The following is a 27,968-nucleotide window of genomic DNA, read 5'->3' on the forward strand; positions in this document are numbered from 1 at the left end:
TTGCTTTATGCCCTTTATTTTGTTTGAGATGATGTTTTTAACATATGCCAATTCAGAGGCTTGAGTCACATACGATTGATACCTAGAATGATGGAGAATTTCCTCTCCACTGATAATGTTGAGAGAAAAAATGAAATGGTTCTGATCTCATTTCCATGGATAGTATGGAGGAATGCATCCACCAGAAATGGGGTTTCTCTTTTTGAAGCACCATTAAATCTTTGCATATTGATAGTGAGATAGATCACAGAAAATTTTTCTATAAAATGAAAGAAATGGACAAGAGATTGTGAGAGGCCCCAAATTCTTCAACACTTTTACTCATAAAAATATTAAGCAAGAAGCACTACAGTTATTTCCTTCCAGAAGAAAATAAGCCCTGAAAATAAATTTATTCCATTTATATTATCTTACTAGTCACATCATTATACTTACTACTATATAGTTTACATATTTTACAGAATTAAATAAAACTATCTTGCTAGAATTTCTTTTTCTCAGGACAGCTTGATGCCTACTAAGAATAAGCAATCTGTGCATGGGTTTCCATTTTATTTATTCCACATTACTAGTAGCATTAAAAAGAGAAACACAACTTGGTAATGGAATTAAATATTTTGTTAATTATTTTTGGTAGGAACTCAAAGCCATATCCCCAGAGTTTTAAGTCTAGAAATGAATTAGAAGCTTTTTGAAGACAGGAATCTTGCCAGTTGTCTTCAACTAACATTCAGAGTCAAGACCAGCACTCAACACAGAGAAGCTTCCAAGTAAATGTTGTTGAATGTATGCATAACTTCAGAGGTGCTTTTAGAGGTTATCTGCTTGCCAAAGGAATAGTCTATGACTCAGGTCAGTGAAAATGATTAAACCACATTTCATATGGTTTTCTGACATAATTAACAAAAGCAGGGAAAAAAAAAGTTCTCTAAGAAGTAAAATCTCCAGTACTTCTCCTGGAAACTGTTTCTGTTGTCATGTTGTCATAATTATATTTCTGCTAGTCTAAATTAATTTACAGTTGGATGATATAAATCAATAAAGTGCAATAAGAATTCATCCATATTGATATGAATATATGCATATCTATATATGTATATAATTCCTTTTGATGGACCATTTTTAGTGACACATTCAGCTAAGAAACTCTTTCCCTGTATTATATTAAGCATGCCCTAATCATTGCATATCTTGAGAAACCATTTGATGAGACAAGTGACTTTAGATCTCTATTAACAGATTCTCCATCTTCTTTTTCAATTTCACTTCAAAAGTGTACATCTAATTCATTTTTTCCACTTTAACGTTTTAAATAGAAATATGTTGGAAAGTTAACATGGCTATTGAATGCAGACAAGGCTTTTCTATGCAACCTTCAAGAACAAGAGCATCTTGGTTTATATGACCAGTTTTACAGGCCTGAAGTCCTTAAGATTCACTGTATGAATTATGTGCTATTTATTAGACAGTATCAAAGAATGTAACACATTTTCTTTAAGTTTTTTTGGCACATAATTTAAAATCAGAAAAAAAAATTCAAAGACTTATCTAAAGTGCTTGCCATAGTTACCACCCAAAAGATATAATCAAAGAATCTCACTGAATTTAGAATTTTTGAACATTTGTTGACTTAAAATGTTAAATGTGGTACACTGCTCATCTTTGATGGATATGTTGGTGGTTACAAGGTGCATGGTCTCCATAGAGAGTATTGACCATAAAACACTTACTGTTGGGAGTAATGTATGTTACTGTACCGTGTTACTCTGTTTCGAGATGTCACTGGGGATGTGGAACCAATAGTTTGGCTTATGCGAATGTCTGGACTCATCATTTGTGTCAGTTGAATTTCTGGTCCTACCAAAATACCACCACTCATGACAGGTCCCCTACAACCATCACTCATGCTACTACTGCTCACGTCAGGCCTACCAGGACTAGACACCACTCTCTCAGCATAGATTACATTGTGTGTGTTGGCTAACTCAGCAGGGACACAAATATTCCCTTGAACCTCGTAGACAGGTGCCATTACTGTTTCGGTTACTACAACATTGGGTGCAAGCTGAGGATCAAAGACAATCGTAGTGGGTTGCATGCATGGATCAGCAGTAGTGTAAGTCTCGGTCACTACAATATCCCCGTGCATCATGGGTTCAGGTATTGCCATTTCTTCTTTGAATTCAGCCTCTGAGAGAGTCATTCCTGAAGATTCATTAACAAAGTAGTTCGGTCCAAGTAAGGGGAGGTCAGTGCTGATGGGGATACAGGACTGCTGTGAAGGAAATGGGTCAATTTCCGTGTTTAAGCAGATTTCAGCAAGAGTCTTAAATTTTGGATCTAAAGTTTCCATGTGGCTTTCATCTAAATCATCCACAATCCAACTGCAACAACCAATGGAGCCCACAGGAGACCCTACTCCTTCGTGGTCATAAATGAGCAAACAATCGTTTGCAGGGCGGCCTTCATCTTCGCCTGCATAAGCATATGCTTTCTAAAATTGGAAGAAAAACAGACAATTAGACGTTTCTTTTCTCTATAAAATAATTAAAGAAGAGCAACAGCAATGCCTTAGAGACATCTGATTTAAGATGATTTAATGGAATGTACTGAGAGATACCCTGATTGATTGCCGTATTTCTAAATAATTGGAACTCTGAAAGGAGATCAGTGTGCATAGTCTTTTGTTTCTGAGGTGGTCTAAGATAATAACATTTAGTTATGTGCAAAACATTATTTATTTAAGGAGAGATATTTGATCAACTTGGAATAAAAACATCCATAGAGGTGTACATAGCTCTATGTTTCAGAGGCTTCTTTTATGTGGCCTAGGTGAAGACAGCTGGGGTGTTTTTGGAGTTACGTTATCAGGAGGGAGTTTATCTACTGTGATTTTTATTTTTTTTTTAAATGACAGACCCTTTAAATGAAATCCTAGGTGTGACCTCAACATGTAGAAGTGATGAAATGAGAACTTCTTTGTTTGAAGGTGTGGGGAGGGAGCACCTGGTGGTTCCCTTCCCTATTTGCCTCAACTGCTATAGCCCTTGGTGGTTTCCATGAAATCCCACAGGGCCTGCCCAACACCATCCAAAATCCCCTGATACAATCTGACCCTTTCTTTCTTTAATAAATAAGATAACCACAGGCCCAGGGAAGGTTAATGTCATGCCCAAGACTTAAATAGCTGTCCAACACAATGTCAAATCCACCTATCTTTTCTCCACTGCATCATGCTGCTTTCCCTATAGTCTGTACCAGAGTCTACATCCCTACTTTTTCTTAAAAAAAAAAACAAAAAAAAAACAACTCTATTTATTTATTTATTTGGCTGTGCCAGTTCTTAGTTGCAGCACACAGGATCTTTAGTTGTGGTATGGTGGATATAGTTCCCTGACCAGGGATCAAACCCAGGGCCTCCCACAGTGGGAGTGTGGAGTCTTAGCCACACTTAGTCCTGTGCCCATTTCCCAAATGTACTTGAGTGGTGTGGATGACTCATTTAAATAACTGATATTATTCATGCCCTGTCTATAGTGGTGTTGGTAACCACCAATTTTAAGATACAACTTACAACATCTTTAGCATTTTTTGTTAAGAGCAGTGGTGAAACTCACGTGTTGCCACATAAGGAGTAAAATGGGCTAATTAGAATATGAGATAAAATGGACTGCTAAATAAGAGAAATAAAGGTACTAGATAGGAATTCACAAGATGGTTTAGATAAATCCTCTGTTTATCCTTTGCGCTGCCCTGTTAGGCCATCCCAGGGCCTTGTGTCTTTCCTCCTGGCATGCTCATAGACCCATGATCCTCTCCCCTAGTGAGGGACACAGTGCCTGGGGCCCTGAGTAGAGATGAGAGACCCGGGTTCCAGGCCCTAATCTGTCATCAAATCTTGGTGATGCCCTATTCCTCAGTTTGTGCTCTCTTTCTTCCCTAATTTGGCTTTTGGTTTATTTTTTCTCCTTTCTGTTGGAGGTATCTGCAGGGCTGAAAGGCCACCGTGAAGAACAGACATGAACACACAGCTCTTCTTGATCGGGATTCTCTTTGCTCTTTGCTGTGGGAAACACTGGGAACACCAGAAAGAAACAGAATACAGGAAAATAGCAGAAGGGACATGGAATATGATGGGATACTAGCCTTTTTCACAGTCGTCAGAGGTATTATGCCCACTGGATATGACGTGTTTCAGTAAGTTGGCTTTTTGTATTTTAAGGAAAAGTGAAATATTTTTTATTCAAGATTGGGATAGAGTTAAAGTAACTGAATATATCTCAGAAAAGAATCTACTGCCATTGTTATTATTTTGCAGTCTCAAGAGTGAATGATAATATTGTTGAACTGTGTGCAGGGGAATTACCTCAGAGAAATATTTTTTTATTCCGGATTGGGGTAGAGTTAAGAGTCCTCGAATATATTTCAGAAGACTCTACCACCATTGTTATTATTATTATTCAGTCCCAAGACTATTTTGTGGAGCTGTGTGCAGGGAAGTTACCTCAGAGAAATAGCTGTCCAGGAAAGCCAGGTTCAGGCTGGTGTCCCCATAGTCCCGCTGGATGCCCACCGCCGAGCTCCTCCTCCCCGCGGTGCCCACTGCTCCTCCCGCTGCCAGGCCAGCGGCCGCCCCCAGACCAGTATTGAGTTCCACTCCCGAGACACCCCCTTCAACTGTTCCTCCGCCTGCGTAGGTGTTAGTGTAGATTTCTGAAAGGAGAAGGGGTTCAATGGTGCTGGAGTCGTCTGCATTGTTTAACCCCCGTAGACACTGTCAGCAACACCACCACCCCTTCCCCCCAGCAAAGGGAAGGCTCTGGAATGCTAGTATAGGAGCAATTCCAACTATATCTATTATCTTCAGGCTTGCTGATAAAAATAAAACTAAACAGTACAAAGGGAGCCAGGTATCAGGCGTGGCTTTGCCACCTTTCAGGTGACAGACTTGAAGGTGCAGAAGAGGCCAGAGAAGCAGGGCCTCTGTTTTGCCTGCACCAGTTCCTTCTCGGGCTGCCTCTGGCAAGCTCCCCAGGCCTGGCTGAGAAGACTTGCACTCACTCATGAGCCCTCCAGAGCAAGGCCAGCCACGCGTTTGCAGAAACGGAAGCTCACGGCCCTCATTCACCCTGGTGCTGGATGGGGAATGGGCTTCCATAGGAGTGTTCAGTCACCTTAGACTCTTTGCAGTCAGAGTCTGGCTTGGGACACTCAGAAATCATCACTGAGAAATCACAAGCCCGCTCTAGAACTGGGCAGCCTCTCTACTTTGTTCAGTTATTGCCCAATGCTGGGTATTTTCCCAGTATTTTAGGGTATTTCTGGGACTTGGTAAATTAGGAGAGGGTAAGAGTGGTGAGGCGAATGCATGTATGAATTTAAGAAAAGTTCCTCATTTCAGCTCAGTCGCTCAGTCGTGTCCAACTCTTTATGACCCCATGGACTGCAGCATGCCAGGCTTCCCTGTCCATCACCAACTCCCAGAGCTTGTGCAAACTCAAGTCCATCGAGTCCATGATGCCATCCAACCTCTCATCCTCTGTCATCCCCTTCAGTGTATTCTTAGGAGAACATATTTGCTGCTTCGTTTTTTTCTTTCTTTCTTTTTTTTAAACTGCTTGTTTTACAAATAATGGTAGCACTTACTGTGCAAGGCACTATTCTAATGTATATTTTGTGATATACATATATACATACAGCACATATACATACATTTGTATATGATATATGTAACATATAGGATCCATATTATATACCACACATACATATATAATGTACATACTATACATATAATATATAATATGTATAATATACCTATAATATATAGTATGTATACTATATATATAATATATAATATGTATATATACATATATATGATCATTTACTCCTTTATAGGAACACTTTGAAGTAGGTACTATCATAAATTTAGTTTCAAAGAAGGAAGTTGAGGCCCAGAGAGGTGAAGTGTCTTACTCAAGGACTTAATTACTAGTAAGTGGCAGAGCTGGGAATCAAACTTGAGCATTCTGATTCCAGACTTTGCCATTTGAATTGCTACATCATTCTTCACTGCCAGTAGTTTAAGACAGAAAAATAAAGTCACCACTTCAAATATGTAACTTTCTCTCCACTTACACTGTCCTCCAAGGAAAATGACAGATATGCTGATTTTTGGTAAGGTACTTATACATGAGATTTGTCTGGCTGAACAATTTGCAAATTTTAAAAAGGAAAACAGATTTTGACATCCACTGACCAGAGGAATCCATACGGTCCTGGGTATTAGAGGCTGTCATTGGTACACATATGTTGGACACATCCTGAAAAAAAAAAAAAAAAGATTTTAAAGAAATGTTTTATGTTAAACATTTTGAAATACATATTTAATTACTTATTTTGGCTGCGCTGGTCTTAGCTGTAGCACGTGAGACCTTTAGTTGTGTCATGTGGGATCTAGACCCCTGACCAGGGATCGAGCCTGGGCCCCCTGCATTGGGAGCACAGGGTTTAAGCCACTGAACCAGGGAAGTGCTTATGTTAAACATTTCAAAAGTGATGTATTTTCAACTTTGTGCAGTGTATAATTATCAGGACATGTTGAATCCCTCTGAAACACTGAGCTTCTGTGGAACCTGACGAATCCACTCACCCTGTCCTCGGGATGGGCCCCTTCTATTCTCCAGGATTGCACCACTCCTTCTCCCCCCTCAGGCACAGGAGCAAAACTCGTCCCCAGCCCTTCTGGCTGTTTTCGTTTGCAGCAGCAGCACAGGAGCAGCAAGAGCGGTGCCACTGCCCAGGAAAGTGGAAAGGAAGAGTTAACACATATTGCTCAATTTAGGAAGTCATCAAATGCATCACTTTTGGGAAAATGTGGCATGATATTCAGAACTAGAGGGAAAAATACAAATGTAATGCATTAATTTCCCCTGAAGTATTGAGTGGGGCTTCCCTGGTGGCTCAGATGGTAAAGAATATCCCTGCAGCATAGGAGACCCAAGTTCCATTCCTGGGTCGGGAAGATCCCCGGGAGAAGGAAATAGCAACTCACTCCAGTATTCTTGCTTGGGAAATCCCATGGACAGAGGAGCCTCGTAGGCTACAGTCCATGGGGTTGCAAAGAGTCGGACATGACTGATCGAGTAACATTAAGGATTGAGGATATGTATCCGTGTTTATAAATACAAATCCACTAGTCACTTAAGATCAGGTAAACTTTAATGACAGATTAGGCAAATAAGGTTCTTTCTTCCTGCTAATCTAAGACTCCAAACTGGTTGTTGGCAGATCCAGGATTCAAATCCAGTTTTATGTTTCCTAGTCCCCTGTGTACATGTGTGCACATTTTACATGTGTGTTTATGTCTGTGCTTTTCCTCTGTCCTAGACTGCTTTTCTGGATTTCCCCACACACCATGCTCCTTCTAAGAAGATCTTCAGCTCAAAGTCACTTTCTCCATCAGGACTTCCCCAACTTTCCTATTTAGACTTAATTACTTCTGCTTTTCTGCTCTTAAAGGACTCTGCTGAAATTGTCATGATGGGATTACTTTATGCTCTGCTATAAAGCAGACACGACTGAGCGACTGAACAACAGCAAAAATACTATACTTAGGGACTTGCATATTTCCCATCTTTTTGACCCTCACTAACCCTGGACTTTTTTTTTTGTTGTTGTTGTTGTTCAGTCACTCAGTCATGTCCAACTCTTTGGGACCCCATGGACTGCAGCACATGAGGCTTCCCTGTCCTTCACTATATCCCAGAGTTTGCTCAAACTCATGTCCACTGAGTTGGTGATGCCATCCAACCATCTCATTCTCTGTCGTCCCCTTCTCCTTCTACCCTCAGTCTTTCCCAGTATCAGGGTCTTTTCCAATGAGTTGGCTCTTCACGTCAGGTGGCCAGAGTATTGGAGTTTCAGCTTCAGCATTTGTCCTTCCAGTGAATATTCTTACTTACCGTTATTGAACAAGTAACATGCCCATATCAATCCCATTGCTTATTTCCAGATTTCCACAAACATTGCCATAGGTACCAAAAAGAAATGGCCATTCCAGTGAACCTGATTACATTCTTATTTTGAAGAACTGCTGAAAAGAGGGATTTAATCCAGTACTTACGAAGCAGCAGTAAGACGCCCATCGTGATCATGCCAATCCCTGTTGATCCCATACCAACATTTGAAGCCTCAGTTTGGTCGTCAGTGACAGACACACTGGTGACAGAGCTCCCATCCCCGGTGCTGACGTCTGTGATACCCGAGTACAAGCACACATGGTTGATGTCACAGTCACAGGCCCTTAACTCTATGATCTGTGGCAATTCGCATGCTCTGTTAAAACTGTCCTTTACTAGGATCGGGATTTCGTAGTATCCGGAATATAAAGTCTGCTCAGCTTTCAGGATTGCAGAGGTAGCTAAAAGGCAAGATAGAAAATAAATTAAAGATGGGGTACATATATACAATGGAATATTACACAGTCATAGAAAAGAATGAAGTCATATTGCAGCAACATGAACAGACCTAGAGATTATAATACTAAGTGAAGTCAGAGAAAGAAGAGTATCATATGATATAGCTTATATGTGAAATATAAAAAGATGATACAGATGAATTTATTCACAAAACAGAAATAGCACAAACATAGAAAACAAGCTTTTGATTACCAAAGGGGAAATGGGGGAGGGATAAATTAGGAATTGGGGATTAACAGATAGATACCACAATATATAAAATAGATAAAAAATAAGGTTCTACTATATAGTAGAGGGAACTTTACTCAATACTCTGTAAAAATCCATATGGAAAAAGAATTTGGAAAAGAATGGTTATATTTGTATGTATAACTGAATCACTTTGTTGTATACCTGAAAGTAACACAGAAATTGTCAAGTGACTGTACTTGAATATACAGGAAAAATTTAAAAAATGTTTTGGTGAGTAACTCTTTCTAATACCCATGATAAACTTAGGATCTGACTTTTTTTCATGCTCCTTTAGTCATAGAATACATTGTCAGTTTTTAAAAATTAACACTTATGATGCTTATTTCCAGAGCAACAATACTTGGCATATAGTATGCACTCAGTGGATATTTGTCCAATGAATGAAGAATATTGAGCTGAAAGGAAATAATTAGAAGTTTTCTATTTGGGATGACAGCTTCCAAATACCCTCATGAAGACTGTTGTTCATCTCTTATTCAAAATCACTGTCTTAATATTTAAAATTATTCCAAAAACTATTATTTTACTAATTCTTTGTGCTGTGATTATCTATTGATTTTTATAGAAACCATTGCTTAACACATAGGTTGAAATTTATCAACCTGAGGAGGCCTTAGAAATGATTTACTCCTAAATCATGAATAGTAATTGATGAATCCTTAACACTCAATTATTATTATTGTTAATTATTATTATTATGGGTTATTGCTTTCAATTAGCTATGTAATAACCTGGCTATGTCTACCAAAATGTAACCTGAGCTCAAAGTAAGAGTCAAATAAGGCATGGCCCCAGCCTGTTGTTAAGTGGGATTTTTTCTTTTCTTCAAGACCAGCATGTAAATAGGACCCTAAGAATATTCTTTCCAATAAGACTATATTTTTTACTGGTAAATCTGTGATAGAAATATCTCATGCTGAATATTTTTCTTGTTTTTCCTCATAAAATCTAGGATATGAATGAGGAAAAAGTAGTTAGCAATTATTTAAGAATAACATATTGAGTTTTGTAGTGAACAATGAATTCAGAGTTATATTGATTTTAATGCAATTGCTTAGCTTTTAAAAATATTAAGGTGGTTTTGTGTGAAAGGGCTAAAAGGTTTTATGGTGAAAACAGGTTACCCGATTTCCTCCAAGTCAATGGTGGCATTTTTTTTTTTTTCTGGCATCATTTTAGGATGAATGGAAAAGCTTGGTGGCTTCAGAAAGGTGGATTTTTCCTCTTACCTTGAACTCTGACCACCATCTTACCACCCTACCTACAACGTCTCTCCTGTTTCTCCAAATGAATGTCTGACGAGGGAGCTATTGTGGCCAGAATGGGGACTTCCCAAGTTGCACTTTACCAGGTGGTAAAGAACCCGCTGGCCAATGCAGGAGATGTAAGAGACGTGGGTTTGATCCCTGGGTTGGGAAGAACCCCTGGAGGAGGAAATGGCAACCCTCTCCAGTATTCTTGCCGGAGAATCCCATGGAAAGGGGAGCCTGGCGGGCTACAGTCTCTACAGTCCATAGGGTCGCAAAGAGCTGGACAGGACTGAAGTGACTTAGTAGGCACATGTCCAGAATGAAATTCTCTCAAAACATTTCGTTTTCTATTATACATCTAACATCTCAGGAAAAAGAACCCAAGGTACGTAAATTGTTAAGATGCCTGAAATTATATCTCAATTTTTATCAACGTGAGGCCTTTATTTTAAAGTAGCAACAGTTACCATAAACACGCATACTACTATGGACTCTTTACACTTTTGGTGGACATAGAGTTGGAAAGTATTATTATGTGACTTGACTAATTATTTGGTAATTGTTTTTGCTTTTGGCCTTAGAGTATAAGCAAATTTGCATCCTACTTACCATTTACTGATGTGATATCCCAAATGTCCGCTGTCCCTGGGGGTTCATTAACAACACAGAAGGTGAAGGGAGACCCATAAGGGTGACTGTTAACGCCTGCAGCAGAGATAAGGATGGAGGGAGAGGCAATGCAGATGGTTTCTCTCTCAGCAACAATGACTGGGCAGTAATCGTTGACATCAGGAACTTCAATACATATGGTTCCCGTGGCCGTTTTTAGAGAGCCATCTGAAACAGCAAGACATATAGGGTGTTGGGGTAAATGGTGTTGGGGAGAAAATTCTTTCTCGTATCCCATGATGACGCCACAGCATAGAGGAACAGCATGACCTGACTTCTGAGCTGGTGCGTGATAGGATCCTGCCTGCTTAAATCTCCTGAAGCCGCTCTTGCTTTTGCTCAGCACCTTCCGGACCCAGTGGCTTCTTTTTAGTTCTTGGAACTTGTTCTTTCCTAAACCAAACACTTGTGCCTTCTAGTCACTCTTCCTAAAATGTTTTTTCATTCCTGTTTCATTCAGCTACATATCTCAGAATGCAAAATTCAGCATCCTTTCTCAGAGAAGGCTTACTGCTTTCTAGTCCACCGTATCTCCCCAAATGAGACCCCTGTAGTCCAGTTTAGAGCCTTTCATTCTGGGTACTTATTGAGTCCGGTGTTTGTGGAAATAACTGCAATTGAAGTTAAATAATTGTTTTGAGTATTTTTTTTTTCCTGTTTCACTGTTTAAATCCATCCATTAAATAGACACTGTTTCTCTCTGAAACGGTACTTTTGAAAACAAATATAAATATATTTGCTTTCTTCCTAACCCATTTGAAACAAATTTTGGGTTAGTATATTATTAGAAGGAGCAGAGGACAAAGAAATAGGAGTCTGGGCTTTTAGTCTACTTTTATACTTTATGTTGAATAAAGAATTGTTTTGTTTTTTACTTGCAGAGAGTCTTAGTATTTTCATTTGTAAGTCAGAACACTATCATCTCTAGGTATTTTGCTAGGTCACTCTTCGTGAAGTTAATAAATGTCTTTTAAAGATGTCTTCTGTATGCCTAAATGGAAGAGTCATTTAGTTACTCAAATGATAACAAACCAGGAGCCTATTCATACTGTATATGGTTTTGTACAGTGTGTTCTTATACCTGATTTGGGAGTTGACTTTCTATTCCAGACTTAGGTTCATTAGAGAGACACTAGATTATCCCGTAGATTAGATTATGTGCTGTGTTGTTCTCTCATCCTCTGGAACTTTCTTATGGCCTTGGGCTGTGGGCTTCCCTGGTGGCTCAGCTGGTAAAGACTCCGCCTGCAATGCGGGGTATCTGGGTTCGATCCCTGGGTTAGGAAGATCCCCTGGAGAAGGGAAAGGCTACCCACTCCAGTATTCTGACCAGAAGAATTCCATAGACTGTATAGTCCATGGGGTCGTAAAGAGTCAGACGCGGCTGAGCGACTTTCACTTTCTGTGGCAAACCACAGCTAAAGCCACTGTCGACAGCATCTGCTCCTTGTCGTGTCTGCTCTAGGCAGAGCTCTGCTTCTTTACCTAGAGGCCGAGCATCCTTGAGCAAACGTATTCCAGCTCTCTGGAAGGCTTGTGCTGAATATTTTTAAGCAGATTTTTAAGGAGATACTCGGCTTAGGGGAATAAACAATGGCCTTGAGCAAACGTATTCCAGCTCTCTGGAAGGCTTGTGCTGAATATTTTTAAGCAGATTTTTAAGGAGATACTCAGCTTAGGGGAATAAACAATGGCCCTCGTTTTTAGGTTTCTGTGGGTACATTTTCATGTAGTTTTGTTTTTATTTACTTGACTAATGTTTTATTCTAGTTTTTGAACTAGAATTGGATTTTCTCATATGACCCATTGGCTGTGATCAACCTGGCTAGAATTCATTTTCAGAATACTGATAATAAATATTTATATACCTCACGCAGATGCTGAAAGTGACACTCATGGGATGAAGACTAGAATGTATGTAATTGTTTGGGTATTGCCATGGTTTCTCTTTCAGTCCTATACTGACTGTTTATCTTTCTCTTTGTTTGGCTACTGTAAATCTCGGGTATAAACTTAATGCAGTCCTGCAATATCTATCTTCTATTAGGTATGTACTTGAGACATCTATCTTCTCCCTTCTTTCCTGGTTATTGAGCTTTTTCTGCTGTTTTGTTTCATAGTGGCTGGTTTCCTAGCTACTGCTAGGAAATAGCAGTAGTAGCCTTTGCTCTGGAGAATCATTAACTGTTGCTAAACAAATTCCTGTTGCTGCTCACCAAGAGGAATGCTTAATAGATTTTCCCATGTGAGGAACTGCTCAATTACAAGTTACTTCAGTGCATCTGCACTTACAAATGTAATTCGAATCTTATATTTGGAATAACCTTGTGCTTTCTTGGTCTTCAGCATTTTTCTTTGGACAACAGTACTCACACAGGCCTCTTATTGTAGCTCAGTTTTAGTGGTTCTGAAATAACTATATACTTCGGGATGCTGCCTTACCTGCAGGTGAATTTTGAGCACACTTTGTAGCACTTACTTAAGTAAACATTTCTAACATCCTCTACAAGCTGATCAATTCTCTCAAGAGATGAAGTCAAAAGCAGAAACTGAATTTTATTTACATATTTTAACTTTATGCTTCACACTGTAAATCACATACAATTCTTTTTTGTAAATAGGTGAAATAAATTATGACTTAAATGTAAATTATGATTATAAGGATACTGAACTCAGTCCTTGATCTAAGGTATTTAGAGCTCTCTATAAGTCTTAAAGACACCAATAAATGTATGTTGGATTTGAGTCAATCTAGTATTAACATTAGAATATTACTTGTATTGAATGTTTTAGTAATAATTTTATTAAGAATTGACAATAAATTTTCTTACCATCTATAGCCAGGATCTCTGCTGTGTATATCCCATTGGTAATATATTTTGACTTCTTATCAAATTCCCTAGAAAATTGTATCTCTCCAGTCCTTGAATCTATTTTTAACCAGTTGCCTGCGTCATGTCCTATGATATACCTGTTTTTAAATAAATACATTCATCATTTGCTTATATAAAAGTTAATCATTTTAAGCTGCACAATGTGTTACTCTTATATATGGTATTTGCATGCTTTATAGTGAAATTGAGTCAGTTTATAAAATGTATAGAGATTTACTGTATAAAATTCCAGTATAGAATATATTTATGTACAGATTCACAACAGAATTTTATAATCTCATAATTCTTACTCTTCTGGCTCTTAATATAATTGTTAATAGAATGTATGAAATTATTTCAGGGCTGTTTATAAAATCATAGCAGTGTCTATCGAAAGAATGTGAGAATGCGCTTTCTTCATTTTCACATGTGATATATTTTTTTCTTAGATTTTAATACATATTGGTTTCAGAGCCTCTCATTGTTGGCCTGTTAGGGGTTGTGGTATCATCTAGTCTGCTTGTGTATATGGAATTTTTTTTTTTTTTACATGTAATGGATTCAAAGCTTTTGACCTTATTGGTAGAACATCTGTTCTCTCTGTACCAGGCGTAAATTCAAACGTCTAAGACACTTATCTGGCACATTCTTTCCTCTGATAAACTTCACAGTTTTTGTTGTCTACCTATTTATTAGCTGATTAAGTAATCAAAAAATTTTATGTCAAAAGTAATTTATAGGTCAGTAGACTTTGTTCATTCCAAATATATTGGAAGGAAAAGATAAAGAGAATACTTGTATATTTCGCTATAGTTATTTTCCAGGATATCTTACATAGATCTAACTCATATATAATCTGTGTATCTAGTGACCCTAATACCTACCTTTCTGTTTTTTCAGTTCTGATTCTCTTAAGATTAATCAAATTTCTGAAACATCTATGTTTCAGCCTCTTCTTTTTTTTTATTTTTTTGTTTTAGGTCAAGTAGGAGATTGAAATTAGCCCCAAAGTCATTAGATAACACAGATTTTAAGGAAAAAAAGTGACTCATCTTTTATGATGTCTTATTGTTTATAATATAGCTTAATCATCCTGGGGCCAGGGTAGTACAGCCGGGCACAAAAGGTCAGAGAGACTCACAGAGTATCTGTAGGTGGCTCTTGGATCTTACAATTGCTCACTGGACGCAATTACTCCTTTAACCTGTTGGAGCCCTTACTGCCTCTAAAGCACTATTAAAATTCTGAAATAAAGTTAGTACTGCAGTCATCTTCTAAAATGAAGACAAAAAGCAAAGCAAAACTTCAAAAGTAGCACCTTCTAGTGAATTAATATAGGAAGAGCTGAGCTTTATCTCTTTAACACGAGCAAAATATGTGCAGTACCTGACGTTTGTTGCAGGGTTTCCTGTATCCAAATCTATAGCTGTGTATGTGCCAAGCACAAAATTCAATAAGGAATTTCCTTTCAGTCCTTCTCGCACACTGAACGTCATAGAATTTGGTTGAAATGCAGGTCCTTCTCTCACGTTAACAACCTGAATTCTCACAGGGGTTGAGTGCATTTGGAATTGAGAGGCAACCGAGTGGTGAAACTCAGCTTGGTTTTTAACTCCAATGCTAAGATGAATATTAGGCACTTGTTCATAATCCAGCGTCTGAAATGATAGAAAGTTAGAAAAAAACAACAAAACTGAAACAGCAAAAAGACTTTCTTGATAGAATTAGAAGTCAAAATTTAAAAAGCAATACACTAAAATAAAGGCCAGGAGCTATGCAATTCTGCTCTTGAACTGATCGAATTTTTTTGTTACCGCATTATGTATATCATGGGCTTCCCTGGTGTCTCATATGGTAAAGAATGTGCCTGCAGTGCGGGAGACCCTGGTTTGATCCCTGGGTGGAGAAGATCCCCTGGAGAAGGGCGTGGCAACCCACTCCAGTATTCTTGCCTGGAGAATCCCATGGACAGAGGACCTGGTGGGCTACAGTTCATGGGGTCACAAAGATTGATCGACTAACACTTTCACTTTCACTTACATATATCAGACATGTTATTTCCTTTATCTTTTGGCATAATCAGGTACCTGGCACATGGATGATTTAGGCCTGTGACTTTAAGCTGGACTCTAGTTTTGGAGTTTTGAACTTCATACATAAAACCCTAAAATGAAAGATGACCCTTCTTTCCAAATGAGGTGCTTATGAAAAATAAAAAGTAATGAAATAAAAATATTCACAGTTATTAAATGAATAAATAGTAGCCAGGTCTCTTTTGTAGAATGCCTATCTGAGAATATCTTGGAAGTATAATCAGAGAACCTAGAAGCCAGTATATATGATGTAATTGAACCCGTAATTTTGAAAAATGATACAAACAACTTCTAAAGGAGAATTTGTGACTATTATAGTCTATAGCAATTATAGACTATTAGAGCCCTCAACTATAATTTAATTGTGCTGAGTCTGGTGAACAAGAAGACTCCTTCATAGGGCACATTCAAATGAGAAAAGTCACCTTTGAGATGGGTTCTTTGGATAAAAGGTGAATAGAATCTTTTGATCCAGAATGACTGATGTGGTGACATGAAAAGTCACCAACAATGATTCAGCACAGAGCGGAAATGAATTGTGGGCTCAAAAATGAATTTTCAATTGGAAAAGATCCATTTTCTCCATTTGTGAAAAAAACAGTTGTAGAAAAGGGAGTACTGGGTGCTGTTAGAAGTACTCTGGGAGCTAAGATAAACATCAATTGCAACACATTTACCAATAACACAAGTTAAGACATGAGTACCATCAGCAAGAATCTTAGACAAATCTCTGCTTCTCAGGGAAATTCCATAACCTCATGAATGTTCTAGATTTTGGTTAAATTGTTCACAGGAGGTAATAAGATAGACATATTCACAGGAATTTACTAGGGTTCTTGCTTGGGGCTGGCTCAACATGCCTCACTTAAAATTCACCTAAAACCCTTGAGATTTGGGATTTCAATTGCTGAAATGCCCAGGAATTGACATTTTCTGGTACAGATGTGTCTGAGCAGCAGGGCACACACAGTCGGGAAAGATCTTACAGAAATCAACAGCGGGAAAAATCTTCAGACGCGAGTTCTTTCCTAAAACTTGGTTTACTGGCCCCGGATTACACTGTAGGGCACAGAGGTGGCAGATAAGAATGAGTTTGGAATCAGAGACATCTAGTTGGAACTTGTCTTTGTCATTTGCTGCCTAGGTGAACTTAGACAAATTAGTCTTCCTCTTTGGTTTTGTTTCACTTTCTATAAGAAAAGGAATCATAATATTTTCTTCCCTGAGTTGTGATGATTGAGATAATATGCATAGAGCCTTTATACACATAATATAACCCAATAACTGGTGTCCAGAGAGTGCATGTGCGTGTGCTTAGTCGTGTCTGACTCTTTGGGACCCCATGGGCTATAGCTCAGCAGGCTCGTCTGTCCATGGAATTTTCCAGACAAGAATACTGGAGCGGGTGGCCATTTCTTCTTCCAGGGAATCTTCCTGACCCAGGAATCAAACCCACATCTCTTGCCTCTTTTGTATTGGCAGGTGGATTCTTTACCAGTGTCCCATGTAGGAAGAGGGTCAGCAAGTGTGTAATAAATCTTGATTAGAGTTATTATAAAAATACACAACCAGTATTTTTTTTTTGTTAGAATTCCAATTGGATAGTATTTTGCTTTTCTTTTTGATGTCGAAGTGAATGTGTGCTTACTCCCCCATCTATTTATATTCTTTGCTATCCATACATATGTGATCATAAATACCAAAAAAAAAATATTATTGACAAAGAGATTTTTCACTTTCTTAGAGGTCTTTCTCTTGTTAATTTACACCACGGGGGCCAATCCTAAGGAGGGTAGGCCTGCCAGGATTCCATACCCAAGAAATGGGGTTAATTAATTATGGGCAATATTGAGAGCTGGTGGGGAAAAGGAGAAAAAGGTTTGCTAAACTAAGGATACCACAGCCCTGAAAGAAGCAAGGTTTCTAGAACAAAGGGAAAACCATGAGGATGAATCTGTTAGGATTTTCTGCTCAGAAAATCCTTATAAGTGATTTATAAGTGGGATGGCTATAAAGTGGGATAGTTCCTGGAAAACTGGGACTATGTCTGATTCATATTCCTGGCACCCTTCATTTCTCAAATTTGGGTTGAACTGAATTATTTATAATGTCCTCAGACTAAGAAAAAGGTTCTAGAAATCTTAGTCAAAAGCTTGTGACTTAGAGGTCAGTTCCTATGAGGTTAAGTGATAGCTTGAGTGAATATGGAGAGAGTCCCAGAGGACATTAGTGACCTTGTTCCAAATGCCAAATCTTGGAAAATTGCACATATATCCTCTACATACATAGCTCTTTTGGCCGTGTGCTAGCACACATATTCAGTTCAGTTCAGTTTATTTGCTCAGTCGTGTCTGACTCTTTGTGAGCCCACGGACTGCAGCACACCAGGCTTCTCTGTCTATCACCAACTCCCGGAGCTTGCTCAAACTCATGCCCATTAAGTTGGTGATGCCATTCAACCATCTCATCCTCTGTCGTCCCCTTCTCTTCCTGTCTTCAATCTTTCCCCAGCATCAGGGCACACATATTAAGATTTTAAATTTCATTAGCCCTTCTACATTATTTTGATGTTTTAAAGCATATTGTTTTCTGCTCTTTGTAAGAAACTTGGGAAGTTATCATTCTGAAAAAATATACATACTTTGTTTACACCATGTCTAATACTACCTTGACCAATTTTTCATGAAATTGAATTTCCAGTAGTTTTTTTTTCGTTTTTTGCAATAATGTAAGTAGATCTTTAAAAAAAGTTTTAGCTTTCACAAAAGACATTATGTATGTCATAGATAGTGCACTGCCTGAGTGATGAACGTGTTTTCTTTCTCATTTTTCTGATTTTGTAGAAATGATGAACTCTGCATTCAAGCTCAGTGACTCCTGTTTCGGTGAGAGCAGCAGTTTCAGTAAGTGGCATCGTCATTACTCTTAAAGTTTGGTGAGCTGCTGCTGTCTTCTGGACATGGGACCAGGTGCAAGGGATGGAAAGATATTTAGGTCAAGTTGTTTATGCTCAAAGATTTTTTTTTTTTTTTTGCTCTTATTTTAGTAGTTTAGGAGGCAGATTAAAAGCAAAAAAAAAGTTATATATTGTAAGATAATATACGAAGACAGTGATAAAGGTGGTAAGAAAATAGGTAAGAATTTCATGACATGTCTAGATCTTGATTTTTAACTAAGATGCAAGGTAGAACAAATTCTGATCCCTGGAAAGAAATGTGACTAAATATTCAGAATTTGATGAGGTGATAGGCAACCTCCTGTCTCTCTCTTTCTATCCATGTCACATTTGGCAGTGGCTATTTGTTCGTTAATTTGTATTTTGACTTCATTTGCTTTAGATCAGGTTCCTAACTTCAAGACTTGATCAATATAATAATTATTTTCTTTCATCTTTCTGGAGTTGAGCTCATAATGTTACAGCTATTTAAAAATATACCTCAAAGCTTTTCTTGGTGTATAAGTAGGGCTGGTGAATTTTTTTGGTTAAGGGCAGACAGTAAATATTTTAGGCTTTGGAGATCAGATACAGTTTCCGTCTTGAGCATTCGGTTCAGCCAGTGGAGTGTGGAAACAGCCATAGGAAATATAGGAATGAATGCATGTGGCTGTGTTCCAGTAAAACTTTATTTGCAAAAAAGTGGCAGGTCAGATTTGGCCCGAGAGTCATAGTTTGCTGATCTTTGGCCCAAAGCCATGTTTCTCAAACAGGAAGCTCATCGCATACTCTTGGAGTCCTTGTGTTCTCTTAAGGAATTGAAATGTCATATATTGATTTGAATGGCAATTTAAAAAGCACATACAGATGTTTTCCATGGTTTTGATGACTGCCTCATAAATTAATACTCTACATGATTTCTGTGCTAGTGGTTGTATTTTGTGGTAAAGTAGTAATACTTTAATTTCTCCGAACAGTTGCAAAAAGGACAGAAAAAAATTCAATATATAAACAACATGTTTGGATCAGATGAGGGCTAACTGGCTTCCTAATTTACTGTCTGGAAAAAAGTATCACAGTAACTGGAATAGAGAAAAGTAGTAACAACTGAATAATCACAGTTCACCCTGCGTGCTCAAATAAATGTGTACGTAGGTCTACTAGTATATGTTTTCATAGCTATAAGTTCTGTTTATGTTGTTAGTAGTAATTTTGTTTGTGAAAAATTAATTTTCCTTATTGCATTAATGCTAATTTGAATCTTATTGGTTTGTAGTTTTATTTCTATTTTTAGATTTTATTGTTGTCCATAAAGCATAAAGTAGTTCAAGAAAAATTAATCTATAAGAAAAAAGTCAAACCCTGCAGTCCAGTACTCAAGGTTCTGAACATGTGTTCTTGCATCTCATCACTTTTCTCCATGAATACTCTGCAACAGCCCCACAGAACTGCTCGTCATGCCTGAACATGCTTTATGCTTTCTCACCTGTGTGTTTGTGCATTTTGTTACCCACATTAACAATCTCGGTTATAAAGTCTTAAGCCTGATTCCATGACTGAAACCCTTTCAGCCACCTCTTGCTCAGAAAGATCTTATCTGTTAGAACTTATTTCATATTTCACCCATCTGGCTATTAATTGGGGCTTCCCAGGTGGTGTTAGTGGTAAAGAACCCGCCTGCTAGTGCAGGAGATGGAAGAGACATGGGTTCGATCCCTGGGTTGGGAAGATCCTCTGGAGGAGGGCATGGCAGCCCACTCCAGTTTACGCCTAATACCATAACATCTGCTATGTGTTGTTTTTTTAACTCATATTATTACCTAGTTTGGAAGTACCTGCCTTATTTTCTCAACTAGGTGTTGGGCATTGTGAGAACAAAACAGACTTCTTATTTCTCTTAGTAATAAACACTGCCTTGCTGAACAGACCACTAACCCAGGACACTTGTCCACACAAGAAGTATGCAAGGTTATGGTCCACTTGTTGCAGACAGATTCTCTCTCTGAGTATTCTAACCCTTCTTGGAAAGCGAATATTGCAGATCCCATACTGTACCTTGATGACTTTCAAAATGCCTTCGTTGGTTTGTGGGTCTGTTTGAATATCAAACCAATTCCCATCATTTCCAGAGAGAATTAAATATTTTGCCAACCAGTTGTCAGTGCCTTCTTCGTCGAGATCAATTGCTTGAAATCGGATCAGTTCCGAACTTAAACAGTTCTCTTCGATACTCGCTGAGTACTGAAATGGCATAGATCAATTTTATAATCAATAAATTTTCACAAGGAAAGAGATTGACTTATCATAATTCTTATTTGAAATACTAACAACAGATTATGCCAATGATTTTTGTGTCAGCCATCTGTCCTATCAGCAATATAAGAATAAAATGATTACAGGATAATAAAACTGGTTTTCTTGTGCTGCAGGTGCAATCAAGGTCAAACAGGAACTTCGTTTTATTTTTCTTGCTTATTTTAAATTTTTCTTAAGTTAGTTCTTCCTTTTATGTAAAGGGCAAGATGGTAATTATATTAGACTTTGTGGACCAGGGAGTTTGTGTCAGTTACTCATCTCTGCTGTTGTTAAGATCAAAGCAGCCACGGACAACACAGGACAGTTGTGGCCTAATAAAACTTTTTAATTTTAACCAAAATAGGCAGTGAGCCAGGTTCAGCCCTACTGTTTTCAATTGTGTGGCTCTTTATGAATATGGAAGTTGGAATGTTTGGGACTTTTCTGGAATTGATTCAGCAAATCATCAGGCATAGAAAAATACATCAACATTGTTACATGATTCCCAGAGTTATGTTCATAAATTTCTACAATTCTGTGAGTAGAGAGTATGGAGGAGATATGCTGTCAAAGAAAAGATTTACACAGAATAGTGAAACAGGCAAATTTACTATTCAGTGAAAGTGAAAGTCGCTCAGTCGTGTCCAACTCTTTGCGATCCCGTGGACTATACAGTCCATGGAATTCTCCAGGCCAGAATACTGGAGTGAGTAGCCATTACCTTCTCCAGGGGATCTTCCCAACCCAAGGATCAAAGCCAAGTCTCTCGCATTGCAGGCGGATTCTTTACCAGCTATCACCAGGGAAGCCCCCAAGAATACTGGAGTGGGTAGCCTATTCCTTCTCTAGCAGATCTTGTATGTGATTATATGTAAGAAGTTCCAAAGTTTATACAGCGAGAAAGTTGAGTACATCTATACATGTCATAACCCCAGTGGACAGAGGAGCCTGGTGGGCTACAGTCCATGGGGTTGCCAAGAGTTGGACATGACATAGCACAGCACAGCAGCATACATGTCATAGAACCAGGTTCACAAACCAGCAGGAAAGTAGATCTATTATTGACACTTATGGGGAAAAAAGGAGTAGAAGAGTAACAACTTACCGAAGTTTTCTCCAAAGTGGGGAAATTATCATTGACGTCTAAAACCTTGATTCTGCAGTCACACTCTGAAGACAGTCCATCCGTAGCTCCATCCCGATCTGAGCCCCTCACGAGGAGGTTATACATGCTGTGTTGCTTAAGATGAAAGAGAATTTTAAGACTTTGACCTTGTTTGGAATACAATCCAACACATTCTGATTATTCCATTTTTCTTTTATAATTTTCTGTCATCTTTTAATACAGTATTTTTTTCTTTTCATCATTTTCATTGAAAAGTAATGGCTGGACTCTTTTTACTCTTCTCCTTTACACGAAAAAGGCATGGGCACACACGCATCATTTCATCTTTGTCTCGTCAAAACTGAATTCCTTATTTTTAAAAGTTCATTCACAGCAGGCTTTACCTCTCTGTCGAGGAGGTTGGACGTCGTGCACACTTCTCCAGTGTACCTGTTCATGATGAACATCGGTGAGCCCGCCGGCTCCTGAGACACAATCTTATAGGCAATTTTAGAATTCAGATGATTGTCTTCGTCTGCGTCTGTGGCACTTAACTTTACCACCAGGGTGTCTAGAAATGAAGACGGAGGCGAAGAAGGTTTGGGAGTCTGTTAGAATCAATTCTGCAAATCATCAGGCATAGGAAGAAAGAGTAGTCTGCCTTCTCCTGAATTCTCTTGTTCTAATTTTCCATGAGAATATAGTACCATGACTTTCCACTTCACTGCTGATTACAAAAATAATGGTGGATTCCTTCTATAAAATCCTTTACCATTTATAAAGTACTTATACTCCTTAAAAGATGGCAAATTAGCAAAATATAGGAATCTTTTTAAAAAATCAATAATCTTTGATTTAAAATGTACTTATTGGTTTATTTAAAGTGACAACAATAAACTCATTATGTTTACATAAGTCACATTTTTTTTAATAAAAAATGAACTATATCACAATGGAATTTAGTGACATGGTTGGCATTGTCTCACATTTCTGCAAATGTATTTTTAAAAAAAACTTTAAAAATTGTTTAATACCATTTTTAAAAATTACTTTCCATTTTCAAATACAAATTTGGCTTTTTCTGATACTGAAATTGCCTGTATTGCAATCTACTAAAGCTTTTAACCAAGACAAATAGATGTTGTAACACAGTGAAGGCGTGTCACTCTGCTTACTTGCGTCGCTGTTTTCTTCAATGCTGGCTGTGTACACATTTTGTGTAAAGACTGGGGGGTTATCATTTATGTCCATAACTTTGACCCGAAGCTCAAGAGGCCTTTCTAAGTCTTCACCCCGTGAATTCAGAGCTCGGCAATAAATCTGTGGAAAGTTGGGGGAAAAAAAACCAAAACACTGTTTTCACCAAAGGAAGTTAAGCAAGAGCCTGAAAATATATTAGGTAGTATGCAAAGCAACAATTTCCCCAGTAAATTCAGACTGTATTACAATCTAGTGATTTAAATTTTATCAAGATATTTTGATCACATACGTAGTGTAACACATGAGAGAATCCTGAACTGTAAATTTATATTTCATACTCTTTTCATCTATTCAAGTCATTGATTTCAGTTTACTGTGTTTTATCAAAAGTAAGCATTAGTCTTGAGATGGTATTTTTTAAAGAAAAAAAATATGCGTAATTCAGAGCACACTTACCAAGAAAAGTGGTGTTATCTCTCGGTCCACCACTGAAGTGATGTTAATTTCCCCCGTCCGAGGGTTAATGGTGAACACTCCATAGGGCGGTCGATCGATTCCTGCCCCAGAGATGCGGTATGTAATCTTCTGGTTCACTTCACAGTCTGATCGAATCTATGAAGAAAATGGCCAGAAGTGTGGTTTAATTTAGAGCAGGTCATAATCTGTGGAGTTAGTGGACTGAGAAGGGAATGGGCTTTGTAGTCAGGTGGGCTTTGAACCAAAACCTGGAGCTGAGAGGGTAACAGGCAGGAAGGCCAGGGATCTCCAAATAGAGGAAATAGCCTGCAAGTGTCAGACATTTTTATCTCTCTTAAGCGGCAGGAGGAAACAAACTAGCAATATTTTTTCCTTCTCTATACAAATTTAAAGGGAGGTTTCTCTTAAAATACTGTGTTGCCATAATGACACCCGGTTTCGCCTAAAGTTAGCTATTCTGGAGCCTAGAGATAACCAATGCCTTTTTCTTATGGAAATGTTTGTCTTAAGCTATGCTAATGTACTATGCCTTTACCCCAAACTCTGTCTCCAAGTCGGTTCCGCCTCTTGGCCCAGAACCTACTTGACAAACCAGTATGGATATTGTTCCCCTAATCTATGTAAATGAAACTATTTGTACGGTGGTCTGCCCTTCTTCAAGATTCAAGTTAATCATTTTATGGCCCAGGATAAACCATTTGGTGCCAAGATTATCCCAAAATGCATCTTATGGGTGAGGGGCCTGGTGCCATTCTGAATTTTAAGACATTCCTTTCTTTCATTAACAGACTGCTAGTGACTATATAACATCCAGCTAAAGACTAGCAGGGGGGTACTCTTTCTGCCCCCTTCTGATGCCTATGTCAGAAGCTTTCTCTATCTCCTTTATACTTCAATAAAACTTTATTACACAAAAGCTCTGAGCGATCAAGCCTCGTCTCTGGCCCCGGATTGAATTCTTCTCCTCCGGGGGCCAAGAATCCTGGTGTATTCGCGTGATTCAACAACAACCTTTCAGAGCCATGACTTATACCTGTGTAACTTTGGAAAATTTACTTAGCTTTGCCAAGCACCAGCTGATAATGAGATATTAATAATACCACCTATACCCTGCTGCTGCTGCTGCTGCTAAGTCGCTTCAGTCGTGTCCGATTCTGTGCGACCCCATAGACAGCAGCCCACCAGGCTCCCTCATCCCTGGGATTCTCCAGGCAAGAACACTGGAGTGGGTTGCCATTTCTTTCTCCAATGCAGGAAAGTGAAAGGTGAAAGTGAAGTCGCTCAGTCGTGTCCGACTCTGTGCAACCCGGTGGACCGCAGCCCACCAGGCTCCTCTGTCCATGGGATTTCCCAGGCAAGAGTACTGGAGTGGGGTGCCATTGCCTTCTCCGGCCTATACCCTAGGTTTGCTAATACCACCTATACCCTAGGTTTGCTATGGTGATTGTATGAGGTGGCATATAGTCACCTCACCCCACCTCACTTCACCCCAGTTCCTGGCATATGACACTTATGTGCTTGATGCTACTACATTTGTTATTATGAAAATATTCTTCAATTCTCTGGTTCTCTTTGCTACTGAAGAAAGAATTTGAGAGAAGAAAGCACCATCTTTACTGTTCTTTAAAAAGGTGTTTCACTGTCTAGACTTTAGTTAGAGATTTAACCAAAATTACCAATAAATTAGGAAAGCCGGAAGAGAAATACAGTGTTTAGTGGTATTGGCAATAATTTTATCATTTGAAACCTACTGTATCACCAATTTGCCAAACAGATTTTGTGACAAATATTTTGCCATATAGGTTTTGAGTAGTTTTGTATATGCTGTTCATAAATTTAAACAAAGATATTTCAATTTTGAAATCTCACCTGTATATTGAAGATGTGAACACTCAGTAAGATACTAAGATTTGTTGCCCAAATATCCACACTTAAACAATGACAGCTGAAAATACAACTTGGATTAGCTCCCCTTAATCCAAAGATCTTATTTATATAAATGAAAATCCAGGAAATCCCCCAAATGTGAATAAAAAGAGAAGAAAAGGAAATGGCAACCCACTCCAGTATTCTTGCCTGGGAAATCTCATGGACAGAGGAGCCTGGGTGACTACAGTCCATGGGGTCACAAAGAGCCGGACACGACTGAGCGACCGGCATACAAGATGCCATGCAAATGGGATAACAGAAAGCTATAACTGTGAGTTGAATGGAAACGGTAACAATTTAAAGCTTTCCAAAAATTTCTAAGAATTTGAAAACTTCTGACAGAAAATAATCTCTTTTCTTGAGGTGAGGTTACATCTTTAATATCAGTGGGATGCTTATTATATATGTAAAGCTTTCTATATACATTTAAGCTATGCATATATGTAATACTTTAAGGAGAGAATTCTGGTAGATCACTGTACTGTTGATTTCAGCATGAGAGCAGGGCCAAGATGTCCAGAAAGAGCTAGTGAGGCTGTTAATGCGGGTCCCCTCCTTCACGAATCAATTTATTATATATTCTTTTCTTCACTCTCCTTCCTTACTGATTGCCAGTGTTTAGAGTACTTTTTAAGACTCTTCTAATTTCTGAATGTAGGAATCTAGTGGAAATTTGTGACCCTGTCCTGACTCTCTTGGAAGGGATTAATCAATACTGTAAACTTTCCCAGGTGGTGCTGGCAGTAAAGAACCCGTCTGCCAATGCAGGAGACTCAAGAGATGTGGGTTCAATCCCTGGGTCAGGAAGATCCTCTGGAGAAGGAAATGGCAACCCACTCCAGTATTCTTGCCTGGGAAATCCCATGGACAGAGGAGCCTGGCAGGCTCCAGCACATAGGGTCACAGTGTCAGACACGACGGAAGCGACTTCACACAGGAATCCAATGGAAACTTTTTTCACTATCCTGACTCTCTTGGAGGGAATTAATCAATACTGTAAACCTTTGATTTTGTAATATAAGACTATTGCATACATCATGCATACCCTTCCTATAATATAGACATGTGAGTACACAGAATGCAAACCAACAGATAAAGCTCAGTTGTGCAGGAGATCCAGATCTCCCAGGATCACTCAAGGACCCTCTGCTCTGTATTATCAGCTTCCAGAATGTGATATTCAAAACAATGTCTCAACAATGCAAACAAATTACTCCACATCACCCATCTTCCTAAGTCACTATGGTGTCCTGGAGGCTGCAAGTCCTCAACATGTCTGGGGCCTTTCCTGCCCTGCAGAAGCCTTTGTTATCAGGACAACCTCCTCCTGTTTGTTTCATCACTTACTCTGGCAATCGGATTCCTCTTGGAGTTATCTTCTCCTTCTCGACAGGCTGCAGCAAACTTGATCCATTCCCGCTTCTGTCTTCTGACCGTTTGCCATTTTGCAGTGCCATTTTCCGCGTCCAATTCCTTCACCTTAAGCAAAAAACGTTCCCATTTTGCACAGTGTTAGAGCAGTTTTACTCAGTAAGGACATTTATTCAACACTGTGAGGTGCACCCAGAGGAAGCAACAGTATTGAATTTGAGAAACAAAGAAAGTATTTACTATTTTACAACTCTGGATGGACATAGCCTGGTCACCTTGACTTAGCAACTTCCCTTGGAATTCTCTCTAACTATAGGATTCTAGTGAAACAAATTTTCTTAGCTGTGTATGGAGCTTATAGTATGTTCTAATGGGTAACAGGTGTGGCTTTTTTTCCCTCAACCTGTCCTCGCCAGGTGAGGAGTCCTGCCCACCTCACCCTTCACTCTGCTGTAACCAGGTTTCCTGGTCTCCAGAGTGTAAAAACTGCAGTGTTCCATGTGAGCATATCCCCTGTGAAAAGAGCTTTGTGCTGGAGAGTATGCTCAGCTAAGAGTGGGAAGGGATTTTTTTTCTCCTCTCTTGATAAGGACACTGCCCTGGCTAAGCATCCAAATAGATTAGTGCAGGATTAGAGGGATATTTTAGCTGAGTTGATGGTACCTGCAGTAATCCCATGGACGTCTAGATGGCTTCTTAGAGTTGTCTGTTTGTATCTCTGCTTGCTATATGTTTTTCTCTTTGTAGTCTTATGTTGCTATTGTCGGAGGATATTTAAGAATTTTATAGTTAAAGGATTTATGTGGGAGATGAGAGGCAGGCTCAAAAGGGAGGGGACATATGTATAGTACCAACAGTTCATGTTGATGTATAGCAGAAACCAACACAATATCATAAAACAATTATCCTTCAATTAAAAATAAAGAAGAAAAGAATTTAGAAATATTACTACCTGCATGTTTGTATACATGTGTACTTATGTGTGGAGATTTTTAGCAGTAATGCCTAATATATTTATAAAGATGTGGATAAGTGTGTTTGC

General features: G+C 38.6%; 1 protein-coding gene across 1 annotated transcript; it reads right to left on the reverse strand.

Annotated features, from left to right (window-relative positions):
* DSG4 (desmoglein 4) lies at nt 1-27,884 on the reverse strand. The gene is made up of 15 exons (XM_070361803.1): nt 27,879-27,884; nt 26,903-27,034; nt 23,606-23,761; nt 23,125-23,269; nt 22,354-22,520; nt 21,950-22,084; nt 20,605-20,790; nt 14,908-15,179; nt 13,480-13,619; nt 10,589-10,816; nt 8,123-8,419; nt 6,650-6,792; nt 6,257-6,320; nt 4,505-4,713; nt 1-2,494 (listed from the first exon to the last, which is right to left on the reverse strand). Exons 1-15 carry the CDS (start codon nt 27,882-27,884, stop codon nt 1,727-1,729), a joined length of 3,048 nt encoding a protein of 1,015 aa, XP_070217904.1. The 3' UTR covers nt 1-1,726.
* Between the last annotated feature and the right edge of the window lie 84 nt (nt 27,885-27,968).

The sequence above is a fragment of the Bos mutus genome, chromosome 24 (assembly GCF_027580195.1).
Source record: "Bos mutus isolate GX-2022 chromosome 24, NWIPB_WYAK_1.1, whole genome shotgun sequence".
Classification (NCBI taxonomy): Eukaryota; Metazoa; Chordata; class Mammalia; order Artiodactyla; family Bovidae; genus Bos; species Bos mutus.

Coding starts and splice junctions, on each gene's coding strand:
- DSG4 (XM_070361803.1), bottom strand. Junction 22,521..23,124: donor TGAAGAAAACAGCGACGCAA/GTAAGCAGAGTG, acceptor CTTCATTTCTAG/ACACCCTGGTGGTAAAGTTA. Junction 4,714..6,256: donor GGACCGTATGGATTCCTCTG/GTCAGTGGATGT, acceptor TTCTCCTTTCAG/AAATCTACACTAACACCTAC.